The sequence below is a fragment of the Gigantopelta aegis genome, chromosome 3 (genome assembly GCF_016097555.1).
Source record: "Gigantopelta aegis isolate Gae_Host chromosome 3, Gae_host_genome, whole genome shotgun sequence".
In the NCBI taxonomy this organism is placed as follows: Eukaryota; Metazoa; Mollusca; class Gastropoda; order Neomphalida; family Peltospiridae; genus Gigantopelta; species Gigantopelta aegis.
Window position 1 is genome coordinate 50,268,476 of NC_054701.1, and position 18,230 is coordinate 50,286,705.

The 18,230-nt window shown below is 37.2% G+C and overlaps 1 protein-coding gene across 1 annotated transcript; it reads left to right on the top strand.

Moving 5' to 3' along the window:
- The first annotated feature begins 8,156 nt into the window (after positions 1–8,156).
- Positions 8,157–12,890, top strand: LOC121368177. The gene is made up of 2 exons (XM_041492801.1): positions 8,157–8,491; positions 11,501–12,890. The coding sequence occupies exon 2, from the start codon at positions 11,501–11,503 to the stop codon at positions 12,392–12,394; it is 894 nt and encodes a 297-aa protein (XP_041348735.1). The 5' UTR covers positions 8,157–8,491; the 3' UTR covers positions 12,395–12,890.
- The last annotated feature ends 5,340 nt before the right edge of the window (positions 12,891–18,230 follow it).

The window sequence follows — 18,230 nt, forward strand, 5'->3', positions numbered from 1 at the left end:
AGTGTGTTATTAATTTTAAGTTAATAAATCGTCCTAACAAAAGAATGACGCAACATTTGTTTGTCGTTGGGAGTGGAGCGAGGTCAGCGTATTGAGGCCAAAGAGAGAGAGAGAGAGAGAGAGAGAGAGAGAGAGAGAGAGAGAGAGAGAGAGAGAGAGAGAGATTGACCAAAAAAGAAGGGGGGAAAAAAACAAAAACAACAACAACCCACGAATGTAGTATTCGATTTCTTACATATCCTCAAAAAACAGGTTTTAAGTAGATTTAAGTGGCGGCGTAGAGTTCGTTAAATCCGCCCAACAGAGCATATATTCTTGGTATAAAATACATGTACGTACTACTCTGTAGCTGGTTTTAATGAGTGGAAAGGTAGTTTTCCATCCAAGAATATATACTAAGCAAATCAGAATCAGCCCCTTAACTTGAAAGCCCTCAGAAGTGTAGAGTCTTGCTGTGTGAGATATCGCTCAGTTGACTTTCCAAACAATGATCCACGGCAGAGTTCGTGGTATGTGCAGCCATCTAAAAACTGCAGCGTGGCCCAGTTACGTCAACACCAGTTACGTAAGTAGTTCGTTCGAAGTGAGCCACATTTGTCTGCACTTATGTTCAGAAAAAGCACCGCCACGACTGGTATCTGTACTGCCATACGTAAAATCAAGGTCTGCTGTTTGAGGTGAGCTTAAAGGTAATCCTAAATAGGAAACAACAACAACAACAAACAAAAAAACCCCCAAACAAAAACAAACAAACAAAAACAAAAAACAAATGGAACTGCGATTTTCATCAAAAATGAGGGTTGCTAATAAAAACATTCATCAGATCTCTTCAATGATATATGGTCCCTTTTTTCTTGCAGTAGGATTAACTGTAATGTGATGTGACAAACAGCATTTTATTGGGAATATACGTAATAACCTGTGTATATCGGTAATACTTTTGCGAAGATACACACTTGTTGAAGCCCAAACTGTCCCAGTTGCCCAATATGTCCCAATTGGGACATTTTGGGCCGAGCACTGACCAGATACCATATACTTTGTTACATTAATTAATCAGTCATCGGCTATTGGATGTTGAACAATTGGTAATTCTAACACGTAGTCTTGAGAGGTAACCTGTCACATTTTCCCATTAGCAGCAAAGGGTCTTTTACATGCAATTTTCCACAGAAAGGATGGCACATACAAAATCCTTTGATATACCAGTCGTGGGGTTCTGGTTACACCATTTAAAGACATGTAGACATTTTGAAACTGTGCGTGCCCAAACGAGTGGGATTTTCGCTTGGTTGTAATCCGTTCGTTTGAAGTGGACTACAATGAAGGGTCGATCCTCTTGGTGAAGCTATTGAGTTTTCCTATTCCAACCAGTGATTCATGCATGTGTGTCCGTGTATCTACTGCATATGTATGCATGTATGGATGGATGTATGTATGCATGTATGTATGCATGTATGGATGTATCACCGGCTAGAGTTTTAGAGAGAAAATCCGCTACATTTTTCCATTAGTAGCAAGGGATCCTTTGTGGGCACCATCCCATGGTCTTTGATATACCACTCGTGGTGCACTGAGTGAAATGATAAATATAGTCCACTGGGCTATCTCTTGCCACGGATGGATGGATGCATGTATGTATGTAAGTGTGTGCGTGTTCATGCGTGTCTGCATGTGTATCTGGTTATGTAAATATGTTTGAATGTGCATATTTGGCTATGTCCCAGTTTTGGCGATAAATTAATGTTGACTTTCACTTATATCTATACGTCGTACTTATCTTACAGTCAGCATATTTCCCACTATTCAACCCATATGATGATATCCCGGTTCTTCTTTCACAAAAATATATTTTGATCACTGGTATATTTTTGTGATATCTCCCTTCCTCATTTTGCTCTCTCTCTCTCTCTCTCTCTCTCTCTCTCTCTCTCTCTCTCTCTCTCTCTCTCTCTCTCTCTCTCTCTCTCTCTCTCTCTCTCTCTCTCTCTCTCTCTCTGTATCTGGCGAACATAATACATTATTTTTTATTCCTAATATATGATACCGAAACACAGAAGGGTAATAATCTCTTTAACATATAATCTCAAGCTTAATACGTGTCTTTGTAAACTGCACACGCAACTTTAATTCCAGTCAGCTGTCACGGGGATTCTATAATACCCATAACTGAATAAAACACGATTGTCCAAATATCTCTCCTAACTGTATATCTATTAGATCTCTCTGTAACGGGCGGTTATACCCTAATGTGGCACGTCTAGGTATGATCAGAGATACGATCTTATATAAAGTATATATTATTATAGCACGTTTAGTTCACTAGAAAATTAGGTCGTATTGACTTGCTCGCTCATCACTCATTGAATTATAAGCTACACTAGCCTTCCCCTTAAACTTAGACACGGCTAACAATGTCCACTTAGACTGCGGCCAATTTAGCTGCTTAGCGGCCCGTTCAAAAAGTTAGAAGAACATATCTACCTCCTGGTCATCAAATACAGGCACTGATCTATAAGCCTCCGACATGTTAAAACCATTTCCTGCCTCTCGTCTAACTTCTTCAGTATTCAACTTTAACTCATGTTCCACTTTTAATTTTGCTAACTGGAATTCTCTATCCCTCTCTTCTTTCTCTCTATCCCTATCTTCTCTCTCTCTCTCTCTCTCTACCCCTCTCTCTTCTCTCTCTCTCTCTCTCTCTCTCTCTCTCTCTCTCTCTCTCTCTCTATCCCTCTCTCTATCTTCCCTATCTTTCTTCTCTTTCTCTCTCTCTCTCTATCTCTATCTCTCTTTCTCTCTCTCTCTCTCTCTCTCTCTCTCTCTCTATCCCTCTCTCTATCTCTCTCTTCTCTCTCTCTATCTAATGCACGTTCTTCTCTTTCGTACTCAAGCTTTTTAAAAGCTAATTGTTGTTCCACACTTAACTCATTTATCTCTATCTCTGGAACAACCTCACTTTCTTCCATAACAGGACTATCACTAAAAACTTCCTGGATAATAATTGTCCTTATATCTCCTAAGGTTTTAGCTGATGTTAAATCAATTTCTCGCTCACCCGTGATTTCAACTAACTCGGCCTTACGTGCTCGCTTAATCTCCACTACACTGAGCGTAGGCCTATCCAGCAAATTCTTATCCATGTTTAGATATGACGCACTTATTATTAATTAATTTTCTAGTGAACAACGTTGCTACTTCGAGTTATTTGTAAAAATAATTTATAAAGCCCCCATTTACAAACAATACTTTTTTTAAATATGCATGTCCCGTTTCAGATCCGGGACGAGCGCCCCAATTTTCTACTCCTGTCACGGGGATTCTATAATACCCGTAACTGAAAACACGATTGTCCAAATATCTCTCCTAACTGTATATCTATTAGATCTCCCTGTAACGGGCGGTTATACCCTAGTGTGGCTCGTCTAGGTATGATCAGAGATACGATCTTATATAAAGTATATATTATTATAGCACGTTTAGTTCACTAGAAAACACAACAAAAACACAATACACTTTGGAATCTGTATTAACCTACGCTGACAAATGTACTGCCGCAGTAGTTAGTTAACAACAACAAATAATAACAACCCAGAACTGATCACTTAATTAGTTAATCTCTAGGTGTCTAGTTTACACAATATGCTAATCACTTCACCGTGACACAACACCCACACGTGTGATAATTGAGAAACGCTAACACACACACGTGCGATAATGGAGAAACGCTTCCAGGGGAACTTAATTAATAAAGGAATTACAACACTATTCCTAACTGGTTAATTTTTAATTAACCCTAACTACTCATTCAATAACCTTGTAATACAGAATTAATACTGGTACCTATCACAATAAAGACAATAACCTACAGTTTACCTAGGTCCTCTAGGATGACTGGCTAAGCTTATATATATATATATATATCAGGGCCCGGTTGTTCGAAGCCTGGGTTAACCTAATCAATGATTAACACTCACTATGAGTTAAATTCCTTAACCCAGGGTTGGCTAATCACTGGTTAAAAAACCGTTGCTGAAACACACTTTTAACTCTGGGTTAGTAAACTCAGGATTAGTTTTCAATAACCCAGGGTTAGTCTTCAATAACTCAGGGTTAAGTGCAGTTAACCAATCAGTGTAAAGTAAATGTACTTCCTGTTGTCAACATTAAATTTGCCTGTCCGTACTGCTAGTGCTTCTGTAATTTTCAAAAATGAACAGCAATAAACAGGAAAGGTGAGCAATACGATTTGCTGATAATGTTAGATAACTGTAGATTATGATGCGTAAAATATTGAGACAATTAGTGAAAACAATAAAACAAAAACTAGCGGGAGAAGGCAGTTGCAAAAACATGCCACATTATATTACTAGAGTTGATGACAGGACATTGCGGCATCGTCGTTTTGGTTTCGCACACAATAAATAAATCACATATTAGTGTAATATTTTATATGTCATGTTTACAGCTTGTATAGTTTTTAGCTTTCATCATTTAAGCTTTTCTGTACATTATGAAAAAATATAAATATACTAAGTGTCCTTGTCTGATCAATGTGGAACAGACAATTGTTTTGACAGGGGGTGAAGATTACCTAGAAAGCTATGTCCCATCGTTCACACGTGTTTTAATTTCAATGACGTCAGTATTCGAATAACATCACTTTACATGTTCCTACAACAATAATAATAATAATAAACTAATCTAGATATTTCAATTTTTAAAAGGCTCAAAATCTTTCAGTGTAAAATTGCTTTTTGTTTGTGTGTTTAATAGTTATGAAAACATATGGCTGTAATTAAAAAGCTGCAATAATTTAGGAAATTATATCGTTTGGTGAAAATGGACCTTAAGTGAAATGTTTGATATTGTGTGTAAAAAAGGCTGACCTTGAGCTAGGAATGTCTGATATTTTACCCCCAAGTTAGTTCGCCCCATACCAGTTCGACCCAAACACATTACCAGTTAGCCCAACAAAACAAAGTTCTGTTCGCCTCCACTTGGGGTTTGGTGTATCTGTTCTTGAACGACAATAAGAATAAACAAACATGAAACACACTACGTGTATTATACAACTAGGTAAAATAAGTTTAATGTCACGTAGAAAAAACAAATCAAATTATATTTTGGTCCTTACTTTAAATAAAATGTATAATATTTATATATTAGTACACGTATATATGTAATGCAGATTTTAATAAGCTGGAATAAGAGATTGCCCATTACGGCCGTGACACGACAGGTGCTACTAAGTCAAAAGCCCTTCGATATACACCGACAAAACTGCCGTGCTGATAATTACTAGTTAACTGTAAATTAATCATTACATGCATTTCCTGATGGCGTTTATCTTCTTGATACTTAATTACTAATAACCGCAAATGACCCCATTCGTTAATCTCACTAGTAAGGAAAAGGCATAGAAATACAAATAAATTTTGCACTGTTAATTCTAAAACTGTTACTTGATCACGATGAGTATCTTTTCGTGACCCATAGCTAAATGGCCGATTATAAGCTTTGATTTTTACGTCAGTCAAATAATTACTCATTCGTGTAATTTTCTAGAAGCGCAGCCCCTTTCTCATGATGAATAAATTCAACATATCAAGATGTCGAAATTATAAAATAATATTGGGTTACAGTTGAATCTCGTTGGCTCGAACCCCGTCGGTGCTCGAGAAAGTGTTCGACCCATCAGGTAGTTCGACCGAACCATTCGGTCAACATCGGATATTTCTGTAACATAAGTTAGAAAGTTGAATTAGATAGGTGTCAGGACGTGTTCGTGTATACAGATACATGCTGTAATTGGTATAGTAACACCGGTAATAATATAAATAAAATACAAATTTGTAACATTAATTTGTCGAATAACATTCATTGCGCGCGCGCGCGCGCACACACATACGTGCGCGCGCATACATACAACAGGCCTACATGCATATTATACACCTTGACACGCACACACATACACACATAAACATGTACGTCATCGCGTTCATGTAGAATATCACTGATAAATGATATGGTGATAAAATAAGGAAGCGAAACTTACGTTTAGTATGTTTAGACGTTCATGTTTGTATATTACGTTTTAACATTGTTTCACTAACGATTCAAGCGGTAGAGAGTGATACAAGACAGAAATTACCTAACCCACGATGCCATCACAAACAACTCAGACTAGGTTCAGGAATTGTGCATCCATGTGTTTTTGCTGTTTCTTTTAAATGCTAGAACACTGAGATGTGTGTCCAGGATAGCTTGGTTGAACTTTAATGGGATATAAGCACGAAAATAAAGTTGAACTGAACTGAACTAGAACATGTCTTAATGATGCTACTTTCAATTTACCTACCGGCATCAGTAGCGCAGTGGTTAAGCCATCGGTATCCAGGCTGGTGGGTACTTGGTTCAGATACCGACTCCAAACCCTGAGTGAGTGCTCCGCATGGAAAACATTCTTTGTGATCGTACTTAATTTCTGTACATATGTAACCCCTACTGACGTCAAACATCAGTGGTTCCAATTCTAGCCACATGTAAAGCGCCCCTATTATGGGAAGGGTCTACATGGAAATATAATTAAATAGAACAAACGCAAAACAATTTATTGCAATTTATTAAATTGTATTTACGCAAACAAGAAAATCAGTTCATTTTTATTTTTGGATTATCAAAGCTAAATACAGTTTTGGTTGGTTTAACACTCGGATATTATGTTCAATTGAAAATAATAATAATAATCACAAAAACAGAGAAAGAAAGAAAAAAAGAAAGAGAACGAGAGAAAGAAATTACAATACTTACGATAAAATTTAATAACAAAACACAAGTGACTGAATAATTTGATTTATAAAACAACAATAACCGGGGCCGAAACGTCTGGGGTCGAATGTGTAGCGGGGCCGAAACGTCTCGAAAGCATTAGATACATACTAGTATTATTCGAATCCGGGTCGTTTCACCCTAAAACCATTTCGAACTCTGCGTTGTTTCGCCCTTAGTCCTATTCACCCAGAGTTGGTTCGCCCTAAATCTCATTCGTACCGAGTCGTTTAACCTCAGCTGGGTATGTAGTATATTTAATGAGAGACCACAGCACATAGTAGTATGCAGTGTGACTGTTCATAAATTAAAGGGACATTCCTGAGTTTGCTGCAACTTGTAATATGTTATCGATTAACAGAACCTTTTTAAAGATTGTAATTACATATCAAAGATATTTTTCTGCATAAAATATCAGTAGCTGTATATTAAACGTGTTTTTGATCGTTTTAATATTTATACTAGGTTAAATTTATTTTATTTCCTAAAATATTATATTTTCGTACATACGAAATTATTTGAAGACAAAATCCAGTTTGGGCTTCTTACAAATATTAAGACGACCAGAAACACATTGAATATACAGACACTGATATTCTAAACAAGAACATATATTTAATAAGTAAGTTTAATCATAGAAATATTTTATTAGTCGGAAACATCTTACAATGCAGCAAACTCAGAAATGTCCTTTTAATTATTAATGTGAATACATTGTCTGTATATTATCTAAGGCCTGTACGTATTTCATGTATATAGCTTGAGTAAATGATACTGGAAATAAACAAAATTATATTATTTTTATCTGTAAATATAAACACGCAATGTGTAACATCTAAAAATCAATGGATATAGGACAAATCAATAAATAAATGTACTTTATTAACAAAATAAAAATTAGTGCGAATCGAAACATGGGGCGAAACGACTCGGTTAGAGGTATGAATCAACCCTATTCAAAACGACTCGGGTGATCTAGTAATAAGGGCAAAACGACCTATTACCATATTATTTTGGTAACTGCAAACTTAAACATTTCATCAATGTGTTATATAAAAAAAATATCAGAGTGAAAGGATTTATTAGAAATTACTCCGATTGTGTGATGCAGAAGCCCTTGCCGAAGTGATGATAGCCGAGTACCTCGCCCCTGGTTTCATTGAAAACTGGTCTGGTAGACGTGTTCAGAGTAACGCTTCCCGCCGAGGCCAATTGTTTGATTGGTATCACGGTTCATCGAAAAGGCACCGTGACACTAACTGTACTTGAAAGATTTTTACCGACAGCCGCTGGCTGAACACACAACATGACAGGTATGGCAAAGACAGGATTGCTTGGCTAGTGTCGCGATTCTCCGATCCATCTAAAACTCGTTCCGCCTAAATTATTATAATCCAAAGGTTGTAATAACCAACTGCGCAAGCGCAGCAATTGTTTGTCCTTTTCGGTAGTTTTCCATTTGATATTTGATGTATCACCAGTTTGAGGGAAATATAGCTAATAACAACACAGAAGGGACCGATAATTTAGTTCGAGCGAAGCCTTATAGTCGACTCTGGACGTATTCGACCCATCATCAGTTAATATACGGGTTTACCGGACAAAAAACTCGGGACTTCGTTTTTGGTTCGAGCGTTGCGGTGTGATCGACTCTTCTGAGGTGAGCAAACGAGATTCTACTGTATTTTGTTGTTATGTTTAAATAAAAAATAAATCAAGGCTCCCTCTTGTTAAAAAAATTCGCCCTCTCAAAATTTGTGAGAGAAGTGACTTCGCTCTATTTGGACCTCGCGTGAGGCATGCATAATAGTGTTATCATCAAAGCAGCAACCTAATTTCTTGATCCTCTTGGTGAAACGAACAAATAACTTTCATCTTTATTTAATATTGGACATATTAACGGGGGAGGGGGTTGGGGCGAATTCAGAAATAGTTGAGACAGCAAAACATATATTAAAAAAAAATCGGAGAATGGGTCTACTGAGGTGATTCGATCCTATGACGCAACTACCTCAGGCTAGCGCTCAACCGACTAAGCTAGATCCCGCCTGGGAAAACTGGGAGCGAACTGGCTTGGGTACGAAACGTCTGGTACCTTTGACGAATGACTTGGATCATGTGTTTTAATTCTTCATACAATTTAATGATAAGAGACGGTTAATACAGATCGATGTGTTTCCCGATATTAACCACCCTCCACCCTCCCAATCCAAAATTAAAATCAATGAACCTGCTATTCTACGCCATTAATTATTTCGCGGGAATTTGACGTCACTGTAATTTATGCCGATACTCTATTTCAGGACAGTTTTACATTTAAAACGCATCTAAATATACAAATGGAATCAAATTCGCCACTCTTAATCACTGGTTAGACATTTAACCGCAGGTCACAGCTGCTTTAACTTTAACCCAGGGTTAGGGTATATTTAACTCATGGTTAGCGCTAACCAACGTTCGAACAACGCATTTTTCAATCGGTGATTAAATTTAACTCTGGGTTAGGCACTTAACCCAGGGTTAACGCTAACACAGGTTTTGAACAACCGGGCCCAAAACGGTGAGCCTACATAATACTGCGTCAGATGACCGGCAGCACCGTCTAAATAATATTGGTATAATACAGTATTAAAATATTTAAAGTCACATCAATCACATCAAGGTTATACACAGAGCAGAAAATATATATTTACCAAAGTCCCGTCTGAACTAATATAGATCGTTCAGTGGACGATGTCCGTGCCCCTGGATACTTCCCAAATGTTCTCCTCGATATATCTAAATCCTAGCTATTTATTCAAAACTCTCAGAGACAGCGAATATCGCCTGGGGGTACATCGCGGCACCGAATCCCTACAAGTGCTATTTCCACCGCGACCAAGCGGTATTTTTTTTTTCTCAGATCGTCAGACTTAATGTCGCCAGTTCGCTAGAGATTCCATGGTCGCGCGGAGGCATTACGTAACTACTGGCCACATGGCCCCCGCACCTGGCTGGGTGTGTATTAGAAACTGCACACGGCCGTCGCGCAGAGGTATCACGTAACAAGTTGCCCACCTGGGCTAAGTGCATTTGGAACTGCACACGGCCTGCTAAACAATTAATATCGCCACAGGCGAAAAGAAATTAAGAGCATGTACCGTCACATCAGCCATTGCTAGATATTCAAATGGCGTATGAATATAATAATTATATATTTCTGAGCACATTATTTTGTAACTTGCACCCAAAAATAGTAATTTTGTGGTTTTTTTAAAACACTTTTACTTTTTTTCTTACGTCAAACCAAACTGAAATTATTAACAAAAATATGTATCTATCTATCTATCTATCTATCTATCTATCTATCTATCTATCTATCTATCTATCTATCTATATATAGGCATACACACACACACACACACACACACACACACACGTGCGCTCGCATGCACACACACACATCACGACTGGTATATCGAATGCTTTGGTATGTGCTGTCCTGTCTCTGAGATGGTGCATATAAAATATCCCTTTCTACTAATGTAAAAGTTACCAAATGTCTGACATCCAATAGCAGATGATTAATAAATCAATGTGCTCTAGTCGCGTCGTTAAACAAAACTAAGTTCAACAGACTAGTGAGCAGTTGGGACTTTTGGGCTGCCTTGGTACATAATTGTTAGAATTAGGACATCTTGGGTCGGTGCTCGACCCAAGATGTCACAATTGGGACATCATGGGCAATTGGGACTTTTTGGGCTTTAGGGGGCAGCACCGTCGCAACCAGTGCTGCACGAATGAGATATCAAAGAATATGGTTGTTATTATCATGTCTAAGTCTTTGGAAAATTGCATATAAAAGATCCCTTGCAGCTAATGGAAAAGTGTAGCAAGTTCACTATATCAGAAATATCAAATATTTGACATCCAATAACCGATGTTTAATAAAGCAGTGTGCTCTAGTGGTGTCGTTAAACCAATTTTAACTTTACAGACTTTAAGACCTATAGATCCTGTTTAAAATTAATTAAAAGAAGAAGAAATATACATCGGAATTATTGAGTATTGCATGTTATAGCTGGAGAGCTAAATAAATCATGCAATTAAAATGATTATGATTTTGTTTATGCTGAGTATATAAATATTGTTATTAGTACTGGCGCAGCCAGGGAGGCCTCCAATTGAACGTCTTTTCCCCCATCACCTTTAATATATATGTTTTGTCACCCTAAAACACGACTCATAGACGATGTGGGTGCCCCCCCCCCCCCCCCCCCCCCCCCCCCCCCCCCCCCCCGTAAATATGAGTGTCATTCAGTATAAAATCCAGGCTACACCAATGGTTGTTGGGCCTACCTAGATTAAAGGGTCGATCTAATTTATTAATAATAATAATAATTATATATATATATATATTTTTTTTTTTTTATTATTTTTTTTTTTTAACAAATATGTAGGTAAAAACATATTTTCTGGACCCGTAAGGATGAATTAAGTTGATCTATTTTTGTTGGAACGTTCCCAGAAACATACTAGGCCGAATTTACGAAACCTGTTTTTCTTAAACAATTGTATTTAAGCATTGTAAATATATGTAGTTGCACGCGTGTAAGACATAAATAACCTTTGTAAATTCGGCCCACAATTGTTTAGGCTTTAGCAATAAGGTAAACATTATTTATTTCAGATGAATTTGACGGAGGGCGAAGTCGTGTTTTGTCTTGAAAATCTGCTGAAACTGACTGGAGCAAAAGACCAGATTCCAAAACGAGGACTGCCATTCCTCAATGCTATAATCCTTGGATTCCATATGACCTTCCCCTTCCAGAATAGCATCCTCATGGCCGAAGATCCAACGAAACGACATCGCCCAACAATGGCTGAAATTAAAGAAGACATGCTTTCGAAACGTGGCGGAATGTGCTACACCCAAAACGTATTTCTCTATTATCTGCTGCAAGCCATTGGGTACAACGTGTATTTCTGCCCAGCAACTGTATCAACCTCCGTGACAAATCCGTACAACCACATCGTCTGTCTGGTAAAGAACGTCGTCACCACTGATGACGTATATCTAGCAGATACTGCATGCGGTTATCCAACGTTTACTGCGGTTTCCATGCAGTTTGATAAGGAGTCACCTGTGTTCAAAGAATCCTTCATGGAATACAAGTTCATAAGGCACGAAGGGAAGATTCTATATATGCTCGGTAAAGGTTGGTTCAAACCGAAAATACCTCTTCCATTTGATCTCTATATTGATGGATTCAGGCGATTTTATTCCTTTGAACTCCAGTTCATATCTGATCTGCGCCAATTTGATGACGTTTTTCAAAACGTCTACACACTTCCGGAGTTGTCTCCCTTTCATTCAAACCTCAGACTAATATCGTTTCCAAACAAGCTAGCGCTGATATTTGTGAGTAATAAAATGAAAACTGAAAATGGTGATCATGAATTCGATTGTGTAACATTTGATGACAACGAAGATTTGTTGAAAAGTTACCTGAAACATTTCCCACAACTTGGCGAGCAGACTGTGCGATCCGCCATTAAAAACTGGCAGTTAGCGTTAAAATGACTGCAGTATCGAATGTTGTAATTGTTTATAAAACCCCCATAAAGACAAACAGAAAGAAACACTTTTAAATGTATACTTTTAAAGATTTCATACCATATTGCTACTGACACTACTACAGTAACTAAAAATGACAAAATTAACAAAACGGTTAGGGATTATGGAATATTTTTATGTATGAAACGATAATACTCATCCAACAGATATGTATCATTGATGAAAAGCAGGAATAGTTTGTGGAACAATATTTCCAGTTGTGAATCTTATGAGATATGGGATGGACACCAGTGAGTGTCAGACAGTCAGTAGCTATAGCAAGCCACTGGCGCAGAACACTCAAACTTAATTTTAATAGGCTGAATTTGAGAGTTTTTGAATTGTCGAACAGTAAGTACATTAGGTTTACATTGTAAAAACTGACATTTTAGATTTCACAGAAAATGTAGTGCTCTGGGTTTTAATAATACAATGAATCTTTTTAATGATCCAATTTCAATAACAGAAACGGAAAGAAAAGCATTAGATGGTTTCAAAATTAAATGGAGAAATGTTTTGAAACGTGACACATTTACAAGAAAACATGGAGGAAATAAACTCCGTACATATAGAACTTTTAAACATGGTTTTACCACTGAATTTGATGTCACTACGCCTATGCCTAGGTCGTATCGGCGTGCGTTATCAATGTTTCGTAGTGGTACCGCGCCTTTAAGGTTAGAAACTGGTAGATATGAACATTTGGAGATTCACAATACTGTCTTAATTATGTAGAATCTGAAGAACATGTTCTTATTCACTGTCCTCTTTATGATGACATTAGAGTAGATGTTTTTAGAAAGACAGTAGCTACAATAGTAAACTTTAGTAAGCTGACCTGGAGCCAATTTCACAAAACATCGTAAATTTACATCGGTGACTAGCAAGATATAACGGTTATAGTTTACGTGTGTTCGGCATCACACAGAAAATTACATCATTATGGAAGATGGAGCATTTTGAGGACAAAAAAGAAGAAAGAAATATATGTACTTCTAACTGTATTTATTATGCTATGATAGTAATAAGAATCGTGGTTTAGTCGTAAATTTACGTTCAGGTGCAAAATCAGGCTTACTTGCAAAGGATCGAGTGTAATAGATTATGCCATAGCCTCATTCACAGTTTTGGAAATAATTCTTAAATTCAAGGTCAACGAATTCGAACCACTATTCTCGGACATTCACAATCCATTAACAATGCGACTGAATATCCATACAGCTAGTGGTAAACACCACGCCGTCATTAATAATGAACTCACCCCAAGGAAATGGAATACTAAAGAGGCTAAACACTATAGTGAAAATATAAACAAAGAAACAGTCAACGACATAAACGTAATATTAAATGAACTGTGTGAACACTTCTCGAAAGAAAAGCTGAATGGTGCAGTGGAGCGTATTGGGACCCTATTTGTTGACACCGCAGCCGACACTTTCGGTTACACGCAAGCCCGCGTCAGAGCCAGACACAAGCGTGAAAATACCCGTAACAAAGCATGGTTTGGCAATCATTGCAGAACACTAAGAAGAAAGTATACAGAAGCGAGATCAGCATACAAACAACGAAAAACACCTGATAATAAGCAACGACTTTTGAATGCCAGTAAAAGCTACAGAAATGTAATACGGAAATATGTTAACAAACACAATTGGAAGACAGAACAAAGACTCACAGAACTTAGTCAACATGATACCCACGCCTTTTGGAAACTGTTAAAAGAAAAACAAGACCCTACTCTCCCCCCTTTAGACACTCTGTACGATTACTTTAAAAATATAAACAGCAGTGATGACAACACAACAGAAGAAAAAGATCCAAGTTTTAATATAGATTTTGAGGACACTACCATGCTAAATGAATCAATATTACAAGAAGAAATACTCGCCGTTGTTAAAAATCTAAAAAACAATAAAGCCTGCGGAATAGACCAAATAATCAACGAGTATATTAAGCAAACTATCGGCTGTATGGTCCCTGTGTATGTTAAGCTCTTTAATTTAGTGTTTGAACATGGCATCTTTCCTGATTCGTGGCTAGTTGGCATAATCAAACCGATCTATAAATGTGGCGATAGAACTGTTCCAGAAAATTATAGACCTATTACTTTACTTAGTTGTCTCGGGAAACTGTTTACAGCTGTTTTAAATAATAGACTGAAATTATATTTAGAAACTAATGATTTGTTATCTGAAGTTCAAGCCGGATTCAGGAAGGAGTACTCGACGAACGATCATATTTTTACATTATATGGACTCATCGAATTGCTAAAAGCACGGAAGAAAAAACTGTATTGTACTTTTATAGATTTTAGCAAGGCATTCGACTCAGTATGGAGAACAGGACTTTGGGGAAAACTAATACAAAATGGTATTAATGGTAAATGTTTTAAAGTAATATATAGCATGTATCAGAACATTAAGTCATGCATTAGTGCACATAACACAATGTCGGATTATTTTCAATGTTCCATGGGTGTTAGACAGGGAGAAAATTTATCGCCCCTATTATTCTCCATGTTTCTCAATGATTTAGAGGATACGTTTAAAACTAATGATTGTAATGGCATCCGCATAGATAACTTATTCACAGATTCCACTTTGTATACAAATATTGTTCTTTTTGTGTTACTATATGCTGATGACACAGCGCTCTTTGCCGAAAATTATGACGACATGCAGAATTTATTAAATATTTTCGACTCTTATTGTACAAAATGGAAACTAAATGTAAATTGTAAAAAAACTAAAGTGCTAATTTTCAGTGGTAATAAAAAAGATTATTCCAAAAGGTTCCATTTAGGAAACACAAATCTAGATAATGTAGAAATATACAAATATCTTGGAATTATATTTCATAAATCCAATAAATTCACTAATGCTCGAAAACATCAATATGATCAAGCTCAAAAAGCTATGTATTTTACACTTAGACAAGGAAAACGTTGCCATCTTTCCATTCAATGCCAACTTAAATTATTCGATTGTATGGTTTTACCTATTGCTTTATACGGATGTGAAATTTGGGGTTTTGAAAGTCTGTCCTGCATAGAAAAATTGTATAGCAAATATTTAAAGTTATTATTGCCTGTTAGAAAATCCACCCCATTATATATGTTGTATGGAGAACTTGGATGCTTCCCGGTAGATATAACAGTAAAAATAAGAATGATAGGATTTTGGTTTAGGATGATTACTGGGAAGCAGTCCAAGCTATCATTATTAGTGTACAGAATGTTATTGAATGATTATAATACACATTTTTATGATCACAAATGGATAGCTTTTATAAAATCAATTTTAGATAATATTGGTTGCACATACATATGGTGGTCACATTGTGAGCGTATTAATAGTGCTTCATTGTTGAAAATGTTTATTTCAACAAAACTCATAGATCAATTTTTGCAAACATGGTACAGTCATATTGACACTTCATCGAAAGCATCTTGTTACAAAATATTTAAAAGCAGTATAGCATTCGAAAATTATTTAAATTTATTAGAAAAAAAACATTGGTGCCCATTGTTACGTTTTAGAGTATCAAACCACAATCTTCCAATAGAGACAGGTAGATGGATACGTAAACCATTACATGATAGATTGTGTTTTTTTTATGCAACACTAACGACATCGGAGATGAATTCCATTATATTTTTACATGCCCATATTTCAACCAATTCAGACTTCAATATATACCGAAATATTATCGATCCAAACCAAACACATATAAATTTCACGAATTATTTAATTGTAAAAAAACTGGTGTCCTCCGAAAACTTGCAATATTTTGTAAACATATTATGAATACTTTCAAGCCCTCCGGCTCATAGCTTTATTGTATTATTATTGTGTATGCAAACCCAAACCAATTATTTATAATTATATTCCCATGTTCGTTTTATGTAGATATACTTATGTGAATAGTTTTACTCTGTCATCTTGTTAAAAAGTGTGAATTGTTGTATTATATATTGTTCCTCATATGCCGTGGATTACGGCCTGAGAGAAATAAATGTTCAGTTCAGTTCAGATATTTTGTGAAATTGGGCCCTGGCTGTCTCCACACTCTCCGCACTCGCCTTCTGTCACCATAATAACCTGCGAACACCGCTGGATGCCAACCACGCTTTGGCCTCCAGATTACACACCCATTCAAAAATGTCCAAATTGTTTTGTTCAGTATACACGTATTGGTTTTTTTTTTTCAGGTACTTATATTCAAATTATTTTCAACGGACTATGCGTACCAGTTTTACAGTTTTATTATCTAGGGAGCACCAGCAGTCCAATCGAGGTTGGTAACAGGCGGGAGGTGATATGGTGCCATGTAATTTGGAATGTCCCGTAGGATTAAGCCAAAGAGAATTGGTGCGCATTTTAATGAAGGAAATTTGGCGCAATTTTGATGGTCGTTCAAATGTGAAAGGTAAAGAGCTACATATAGGTTTAGATTTTAGTAGGCTCGTTATTAAGACCTCGTTGATGCTGGGGTATCTCCCTAGGTTGCCCGTAAGACCCTTAGAAAGGGCCCGATCTCTTCTGATCGTGGCATGACAACCCAGGGAAGAGGCGAAGGCGGTTGTTGGTGCTTGAGGTTTGCCATTGGTGTCGTGGTTGTTTTGTTTTTCTCTTCCGATTCCAAGTGCCCAAGAAGTCGTACAAGCAGCAAGGATTTTGGGGGATGGATGGAGGAGACCGGTATTCTTTTGTCAGCTTCCTCCGGGTGCAGTGTTCATGTCATGTCATGTCATAGGGTTTTACGTGCACATTCAGAACAAACTGTGACATGACATAGGCTACTCTTTTACGACAGGCAGCAAGGGATCTTTTATTTGCGCTTCCCACAGGCAGGATAGCACAAACCATGGCCTTTGTTGAACCAGTTATGGATCACTGGTCGGTGCAAGTGGTTTACATCTACCCATTGAGCCTTGCGGAGCACTCACTCAGGGTTTTGGAGTCGGTATCTGGATTAAAAATCCCATACCTCGACTGGGATCCGAACCCAGTACCTACCAGCCTGTAGAGCGATGGCTAACCACGACACCACCGAGGCCGGTAGCAGCAGCAACGGAGACGACTTTCACCAGCGGATAATTTTCTTTCGCTCCGTCGGACGTCCGTTATCGCTATCCGTCAAGGTGTGACAGTAGCTTTACACTTTACAGTGCTAGTACGCTTCAAATGAATTGAGTTACTACTGTAAACGTAGGCCTATATCGTGTCGTGAAATATAGGTCTCAAAAGACAAACAAACACACTCACTACCTGTCTCTTTGCCTGTCTGTCTCTCTGTGAATCTGTCTGTCTTACTGTCTGCCTCCCCTTCTCTCTCTGTCTTTGTCTGTCTCTCTCTCTCTCTCTCTGTCTGTCTCTGTCTCTCTCTCTCTCTCTCTCGTGTAGACACGTGTATACGTGTGTGTATGTATGTGTGTATATGTTTGTGTGTGTGTGCTTGTGCGTGCGTATGCTTCCGTTGTATTGTATTTGCTATATGTATTTTTTAAATCCGTACAAATTACGACTGATTGCTTATTTCGAAACAAAACATGATGTTGATATCATGGTAATAATTCTAACAGTAATAAAGAGTACTGTAAATAGGAACCGTATTTATACAAACAATCTACTAGTATTAAACGATTCAAACATATTTATTTATTAATAAATACACGGAAAACATATTTCTTTGTAATACAGCAGCAGCAGTAATAATTATCCAGACAGCCACAATTAGCAGAAATAACAAGTGCACTGTAGACGTGGCGATACAAGTTAAAGCAGTGTTATATTTTTATATA

Excerpts from the sequence above, each read along its gene's own strand:
- LOC121368177 (XM_041492801.1), top strand. The coding sequence starts at position 11,501 with ATGAATTTGACGGAGGGCGAAGTCGTGTTTTGTCTTGAAAATCTGCTG.